General features: G+C 36.5%; 1 protein-coding gene across 1 annotated transcript; it reads right to left on the minus strand.

The window, feature by feature from the left end:
- Nucleotides 1-315: 315 nt before the first annotated feature.
- Nucleotides 316-5,873, minus strand: SCG2 (secretogranin II). The gene is made up of 2 exons (XM_017850275.1): nucleotides 5,655-5,873; nucleotides 316-2,677 (listed from the first exon to the last, which is right to left on the minus strand). Exon 2 carries the CDS (start codon nucleotides 2,661-2,663, stop codon nucleotides 810-812), a length of 1,854 nt encoding a protein of 617 aa, XP_017705764.1. The 5' UTR covers nucleotides 2,664-2,677; nucleotides 5,655-5,873; the 3' UTR covers nucleotides 316-809.
- Nucleotides 5,874-9,112: the final 3,239 nt, after the last annotated feature.

The following is a 9,112-nucleotide window of genomic DNA, read 5'->3' on the forward strand; positions in this document are numbered from 1 at the left end:
ATTATATATTTGAGGAAAACCATGGGCAAGCATAACTAGTGGGCTGAGAGAGGATGTGGCATTCTGCAAGCAGGTACCATGATCACATGTATAAAATTCATTACTTCTGGAGGCGGAGCTTGCAGTGAGCCGAGATACGGCCACTGCACTCCAGCCTGGGCGACAGCGCGAGACTCCGTCTCAAAAAGCAAACAAACAAACAAAAAATCATTACTTCTTACCTGAATTGTCTGGTGAAGATGACTTTCTCTTTTGGCTTCATACTGCTTGCTCCATAGACATTGTATCTGGTTTTCCAGAATTAAGAGTCCAAAGTTGTCCAGAAATAACATTTATTAATCAACAGTAAAACACACAATAGAAAAGGCCTTATAAATAAAACTATATATTTATAATGCTTTATTTTTTTTTTTTTGCTCCAGTACCTCACAAAACACTACAGACAGTAACAAAATAATTCAATAAATATTAAAAACTTTCAATAGAATTATAGGACACTCTTTATCATATGTGAGCATCAACAATGCCACAGCCATTAGATACACTATTAAACACAGTCATAGATATCTTTCTTGAATAATGGACATAATAAATTTTTTATCAAGGAGTCATAACATTTACACATATCCATACACAAGAGAACAGCTCAGAGGAAATGAAGCAGACTCCCCAGTGACCTGGGTTCATCTGCCTGTACACCATTTAAAGGTATTACAGTGTTAACAGGATAGAAGTCAACACACTAAAGAGAAATATTGGGATTTGCTTGGGGTGGGAGGAATGAAAGTAGGGTAATTAATGAAAGCTGCTTACATATTTTCCATTGCTCTCTTAGCAATATGCTCCCTTCCCTTTTCTGCCTTTTCTTGGTTGAGGTATTCCAGCACTTTCATTAACAGATCTTCATCCAAGTACTGCCTATTTGGAGTATCATCATTCTTCGGGGGCCCCACAGGGAACCTTTTGCTCACCGAGGCCAGCTTGTCAGTCTCCTGAGAGCTGCCTTGATTCAAATGCTCTTTGATGGCCTGCTCAATTTGTTCCTCTTCCTGTAGGTCATCTTCAGATGAGCCTTGACCAGGAACTCGCTTCACTTGGTTTGAATTAATGATCTCAGGGTATTTAACTAGCATCCTGGCCAAGTACTCACCTAATTCTTGATCCTTGTCATTCTGGTTTTCATATGCCATCTGTCTGTTTTCAACATATGGCATCCAGGCAGGTTTGGGAAGCTGGTTCGATCTAGATCTTCCAGGACCATAAGGGAGCCTTGGCAGAACTTTTTCCTGGTTATATGGATTGGGAAAATATGAAGTTTTCTGATTTGCTGCACTCTCCATCCCTAAAAGATTTAAAATATCCTCAACACTGAGCCCATCTGGTAGGGCCTCAGTCCCAGCACGACCAGCCGTTTTAGGGTAGCCACTCTTGGAGAGCATCTTATTTTGGAACAGGTCTGGATGGTCTAAGTCAGCCTCTGAGATGTCGTCTAGGTCAACAGGAAGGTCAAGCTCCCGCTCCGGTTCCACTGATCCATTAGGCTTCTCCCCAGTTTTGAGCATCTCAATTAAGTCTTCCGGGGGTATCTGTAAATTCCTTGAGATTTCAATCAGCTGATAAATAGACTGAGAATCAAGAGGTTTTTCAAAAAGCCTGATGGCCCTTTCCCCATTTTGCCCATTCTGTAACCTCCCACTTCCTGCAGCATTTACTAACCTTTTCAAATAAGTAATTACTTTGGAGACATCATCTGAGAGTTGGTCTTTACTCTCTTTCCGAATATCTTCTTCCGGGATGCCAAGCTGCCCTGAGCGTTTCACCTCATCGTTGATTTGTTCATTTTTTTCTGTATTCTCTTTGCTGTCTCTCACCTCTTCCTGGGTTTGACTCTCTATTTTCTCCTCTACTGGGTTCCAATCTTCTCCCCCCACCACATCTTCATAGGCAATGTTATTAGCCTTGTAGATATCATCTTCATCATCTGTATAAAGTTTTTGCTCCTCATCCATCCTCTCACGTTTCTGGTTGTTTGGTCCTGTCAGTTTCCCCAGCTCTTGGAAGACAGATTCCAATGTAGCAAGACTTTGAGGAGTATATTGTTCCTCCACTATTTCATTTGTGCGTTTAAAGGGGTTATCCCTGGAATTCTCTTCATATATAGGAGGGAATTGCATGTGCTTGAGCTTTCTTTCTGGCCACTGCTGTGTCTCATAATCATCACTCATGTCTATTGGAAAGTTCTTTTCTGAATTCAAGGCATAGAGCTTATTTTCTTTGGGTACAGACTGAGGCTCATTTTCAACCTGTCTCAAAGCTTCGAGTATTATTCTCATCCAGTCTTCCTCACTCAGTGAATCTCTCTCGGGCAAATGACTTTCATCGCCATTTTCTTTTTGCTGAAGGGGGACAGAGACACCTTGGTAGGGATTATAATCTGGGCTACTTTCTTCCTTATGAGCCTGTTGCCGGAGCTTTTCTATGTACTCCAAAGCCCTGATCATTTCAGGACTAGGAAACTTTTGGACATTTTCCAATCTGAGGTCTGGTTCTTTCTGAAGCAGCTGGTTTCTCTGAAATGAAGCTGCTTCAGCCCCAGAGATGAGGAAAATTAAAGGGATAAGAGACAGGACTGCTCCAAGCCAGTGGGTCTTTGCTTCAGCCATGTTTGAAAGATTTCCTTAAAACATAGAAAATATGAGTTAACACAAATGAAACAAACTAGAAGACACTATAGCAAAAGAAATAACTGATCAATGAGGTGAGCAAAAAAAACATAGTAGATATTATGTCACATTAAGCTTAGGATAACTCTTTTTTTAAAAATTCATGAATATTTTCTAAGATTCCCACAAGCAAACCACAGGAATCTTTAGCAAAATTATTACTCATTCACCAAAACTTGCATAGCATTCTCTTAGTTAAAACAACAGCAAAACACTGATAGGAGATTTCTCAAATTTTATTTTTTCATTTACAGAATTTGCAGTTGGATGTTTAGTACGTGTTGTTTCTTTATAATAAAGCAGCAAATACTTCCCAAGATGTTTTAATTATGTTATATATTGAAGTCATTGGCAAAATAATGTGTTGGCTTAATTTAAAACATGCATGTACACATACACGCCCACAAATTATGTCCTTAAAGTTGTGTCAAAAAACATGTGGTTTATTTCCTGAAGTGTCCATCTAATTTTGTTGTTGAAACACAGCAGCAGTTACATGACCATATGTGACAAAGTGATTCTGTTATATGTCAATCATACTGAATTACCTTGTGGGGAGTCCTATCCACATATATTTTTCAGAAATAACTTGTTCTCAATCTGATAGCAAATCCAATGATCCATAAATAACCTCCAGAACACAAGTCTTCTCAGATTCCAGCCAGTTGGCTAAACCAATGAAGTTTCCTTTTGTGTAAATGTGCTAAACCAATAAAGTGTTTTAAAATCTCTTTGCTCCATATTTCTTCTAATAATTTCTATTATGACTGTCTTGCAAAACGCAATTGTGATTATACTTTTCATCAGCCCTCAAGAGTGCATAGTAAATAATAACAGATGCTACAGAGAGAACATAAGTTTTTTTAGCTAGTCTATTTCTGAACTTGTGAGTGTTCAGATTCAGTTTGTCTTATGTCTGTATCTATTTTAGTATGGACCTGTGAAATCTTAAATCACTCATACTGTTTAGAAAAATCTTAAAATAACCACTATGTAAATCCCAATTCAAATAAACACAGATGATGTGCTGAATTCTTCCTACTTAAAAATCTCCATTCATTTTTTCTCCAATGCCTTAAAATCTCACATAGGAATTGGTAAGAGGATTAGTTTTTACGTGCCTTACATTTAATATTGCTAACATTGAAGAAAACTATTTTAGTATTTGTTATTTTGTTGTAAACAGAATGAATGTAAAAGGAGTTTATAAGTTTGTTCATATCTTTGCCAGATCATGGTTTTGTGATAGATAAGCTAAGTTATATGTATACATTTTTCTGTTAGCTTAGACATCAATTGTAGAAAATACCATTGTTCACAAGATCATATTGATGATTTTGTTTCCAGTTTTTTAGAGCCCAATAATGGCTTAGTATGAAAACATTTTAGCATACGTATATATTTATTTAAATGATTCACATTTACCAGAATACTTAATTTATTGAAAGAAAAATCTAGAAAGGCATTTGAGAGGATACTTCCAAAATATTGATTATAAATACATGTTTACTATAAGTAATTTTATTCATAAAATAATGAGGTTCAAGTAAAAATACATTATGCACTCTTGTTTATATTATTTCAGGATTAATTTAGCTTTGGTAATCAATTTTCAACATTGGCATTTGAAATAATAATCTTAAAAACCTTATTGAACTTATTTTCTTTGAAGCCACAACACTGAAATAGTCTTAACATATGGATTATATGCTTATCTTTAAAATCATTATCTTGGAACTGCACTTTACTGTAAAGTTGAAGCAGAATACTCCTTTCAGTTGTTTACGCCACAGCCTAACAAGTGCTACCCTTTGCTTATCTATTCCGCTTCAGTTTGAATGACATAGTTATTGTCTTTGAGTGAGACCCAAAGGATTTTTTTCCCAGGTAGCAGCCCTTTCAAGTAGTAAAGATGTTTCAACAGCTCTACTATTCTATATAGGGTTTGATTTAAAATTGAATTTTCTGAAATCCAAATAATTAGAACATTATTTTTCCCCTGATAGCTATCATTAATATCTCTCAAGTTAAAATGTCTTTTCTGTTGAAATCAGACTAGAGCATTGACACATGCAGGTGATTATATATAATTTAAGCAATTCAACTAGTTGGGATACAGAAAAAAAGAAATACTTGTCCCAGACTTTAACAACATATTGAACATCCCCTTTAAGTCAAATTATAGTAATAACAACAATTTACAAAGTTATGAATATTTTCATCATGTATTCAAAACTATCATTTCTCTGTAATTCATGGTCACAGCCAAACTATAACCCCAGATAATATTTTGCCCTGGAAAAAGGAAGAATCCAGTGTTCAGGAAAATCCTAAGTTAATATCTTAGGACTAAAATTAGGAGATAATAATGTAAGCTCTTTCAAATATACAAGTTCAGAAAAGAATTTTATATGGTTAATTAATTCAGAGCTCTTGTGAGATGAATATCAAAGAAAAAAAAACTAGTTCCAAAATTGGTTGGCTTTATGACTAACATGCTTAACAGCCTTTGAATCATTGGAAACCTACTGTTAAGAACATTAAACATATAAATTACGCCCCTGGCTTCGTATCTGGCTCTTAGTAGCAGAAATAATAAATTTTGGAAAGAAACAATGTATTGGGCCTGGTTAACTTTACACTAATCTGTGTATTCACACTAAAATCCTTAACTTTTCAGTCTTTTTAATATGATTATCTAAATAACATTCTGGTTGGTAAATATCCAACATCAAGTAGTATAACGCATAGACCCGATCATGTATCTACACATATGTAGCGTCCTCCCATCGGCTGATGAGCAGCAGGTTGCTATTCAGTTATCCTATCGACATAAGCTTGCCAAACAGTCTTTTTCTTCTCAGCTAGGAATTAAAAGAAGAGCGTGCATATTAGAACTTTCCAGTAAATCAAAGAGAAAAGCAGCCTTACCTCTTTTTGTTTATATGGCAGAGGAGCTCCACAGCATGTTCCTCCCCGTTCTCCGGGGCGAGCTTCTCGGGCCGTTTCAGCACACGGACAGCTCCTCTGCTTATAGGGAGCTGCTGCGCCTGACTCCGCACTGCCACACTGACGTCACTGGGCTCAGCCACAAACCCCAGCACAAGCGAGCTTTTTCAAAGAACCGAGAGAAAATAATCACTTTATATTAAAAAAATAAAAAAAAGAAAGAAAGAAAAGAAAAAAAAAGTTGCATGCTTACGCCACCTGTCTTTTGTGGCAAAATTGCAGTTTTCCTTTTCTTTAATCAAAATCTTTGCGACAGAATAAACTGCTCTGCACGATTTCTCTTACAAAGAAAGAAATGTGTGTCAGACAGACATAGCTAATTGCAAGACAATCTCATCTATGTTCTAGCATCTTGTTATAATAGTTTCTTGGGGTCACTGCTGTAATTGTTGTCGTCATTGTTACAAGAAAGTTTTACAGACAAGGATTGTTTTTTCATCTTTGCCCACAAAGAAATTACATTACCATTTCCTGGTATACCCAAGATGAATGGAGGACACATTATAAATATGAAAGGCCATATTTCTTATCATGACCGTAGTCATCATTCTTTTAAAATCATATCTATTTGAATAGAACAGAGAGTTGTCTCTCTTTTATATGAGAGTCAACTTTAATAGCTTTCATAGTTTTTTAAAGGGGTATTTATAAGACTTCAAGCTTAGTAATTAATAGTTCTTTGTATCTCTCTTACTGTCTTTTACAATATCTGATCTCAGAAAGGGAAGCTCGGAAGTTGAGCGCTGATGAAAATACTTTCATCTACTAAAAAAAAAAAAAAAAAAAACTTTTCACTGTTTGGAAAAAATGTGACACATACGTAACTAGAATTCATTTGCAATTGAAAGGAAGTTGTACTATAAATATTTCCCTTCTCCTGTTGAATCAGATAAGTTGAATACCTTCCATGAATGTGAACAATCCAGGGAATAATACAGCAATTAACTCTCAATCTCTCAGATTTATAATTCATAATCATTGCTCTGCCTTGCCAGATAACTTGATTATATATTTCAATAATTTATATAGATATAAATTTTAAACTTTATTTTATTAAAGATATGAGTTTCTAAAAACTGTATATTTTGACATAGACTTTAAGAATGCAACAGAATCTTGCTATATAAGAGATCCCATGTGTTTCTGCTAAATGAACCGTCAGCCACTGATTCAATAAATTGTAATACCTACTAGGTGCCAGATACATTGCTAAATGCACAATTGTTAACTAATAAAAAATGAGTGATTTTTTTTGCCTTTGATGAGCCTTTCATTTAATGGGGATGATATGCAAATAAACACATAATTTTCATATAAATTGGAAAGCAGCAATAGAGAGGTTAGCTAGCAGTATTTGGGACCATTTGGATAGCCAATAGGTTCAACCTAGAAATTCAGGGGGAAGCAATGTCATGGAACAAAAGGCCTAAGCTGAGAGTTCTCACTAGCAGGTTTTCTTACAATGATTTCTAACTATGCTAGTACTTTTGAATTCCTTGAAAAAGCAGGAAATGGCTTAAAGTCTTATGGAAAAAATCTTGGGAAAAAATGCGTCTTGATTCTCCCTATTTGATATTCCTAAACGACTAGGAGATCATCATTTATGGATTGACATGAACTCATATACACTCAGACTGGGGTTATATGGCCAATTCATCCAACAAATTTTGCCTCATAGTGGTTTTTTAGGGCATGATCAAATGCTGGCTTGAAGAGACCTAAACATGACCCTTCTCAAGCATCATCTCAATGGCACCAGCTCATTCACTGACATCCTTAGCTAAGATTATCTTAAATTTTAACAAAGCCCTGGCTAGCTGCTCTGAGTTTGACCTAATTTTCTGTCCAGCAGCTAGTTCTGTGTGACCAGTTCAACTAATCAGTATCAACATAGTCTTAGAAAACTCGGCAATTATTCTTAAAATGTTGAGTTAGTTCAGCATAGGTCTCAAAAGCCCTCAAGAAAGTCATCCTGGCCAGGCTAATTCATTTATGTGGAACAAAACTTTTTTGGCAAGAACCAGAAGCTACAGTTCTTCCAGAGTCAACGTCTTGCCTGGAAATATCTTCAATCATCCAAAAGACATGCAAAATCTCATTCAAAATCTCCAAGTAGATGTGAGATGCCAAGAGGCTGTTGCTGGGATGGATAGGCTCCACTAGGCTCAAGATGTGGGTAGAACAGTAAGCCATTGTGGGCTATTGAATTTCTGCCTATCTTATGAGACTATGATAAATACCTCTCACTTATTGAGTTCTGTTATGGTCCAAGCACTGTATTTGGAACCTAATTTAATCCTCCTGACAACTGTAACAAGTAGGTATTTCATCTCCATTTTACAGATGAAGAAACTGAAGCTCAGAAATAAGTAAGTTGCCCACTATTTTCTGACTCATAATTGGCAGAGCTAGAATTTGAATTTAAGTCCTTTCTGTGGTATTTCTACAACAAAAACTATGATTCAGACACTGCTAGAGATGGAAATACAGAAATAAATGTGGGATGGATTTAATCATTAAAGACCCAAGTCCAGAATTGAGTTTCTTTGACAAAAATCCCCAGTTGTCCAGTTGCTTTTCCTGGTCTAAGAAAAGCATAGGCATAGGCCTGGATTTCTATTTGGTGCAGCACTAATGGAAAACAAGAATAAACATTAGATCATGGTCTTGATGCAATGGGGCATACATCTTCCAAATAAGAGAGCAGTTGTTGAATTAGGAAAATTCTATTCACCAGCCTGTTTTTTCAAAATCAAACCCCCCAAACATATTTTTTAACTTTTAAGTTCAGGGGTACATGTGCAGGTTTGTTACATAGGTAAACTTGTGTCATGGGAGTTTGTTGTACAGATTATTTCATCACCCAGGTATTAAGCCTACTACCCATTAGTTATTTATCCTGATCCTCTCCCTCCTCCCACCATCCACACTCTGATAGGCTGCGTTGTTCCCTTCTTTGTGTCCATGTATTCTCATCGTTTAGCTCCCACTTACAAGTGAGAACATATGGTATTTTGTTTTCTGTTCCTGCATTAATTTGCTAAAGATAATGGCCTCCACCACTATCCATGTCCCTGCAAAGGACATGATCTCATTCTTTTTATGGCTGCATAGTATTCCATGATGTATATGTGCTACATTTTCTTTTCTTGTTTTTTTTTCTTTTTTTGAGACAGAGTCTCACTCTGTGACCCAGGTTGGAGAGCAGTGGCGCCATCTCAGCTCACTGCAAGCTCTGCCTCCCAGGTTCACAAAATTTTCCTGCCTCAGCCTCCCGAGTAGCTGGGACTACAGGCACCCGCCACCGCGTCCGGCTAATTTTCTTTTGTATTTTCAGTAGAGACGGTGTTTCACCATGTTAGCCAGGATGGTCTCGATCT

This window comes from Rhinopithecus bieti, unplaced genomic scaffold (assembly GCF_001698545.2).
Source record: "Rhinopithecus bieti isolate Rb0 unplaced genomic scaffold, ASM169854v2 scaffold_33374, whole genome shotgun sequence".
NCBI lineage: Eukaryota > Metazoa > Chordata > Mammalia > Primates > Cercopithecidae > Rhinopithecus > Rhinopithecus bieti.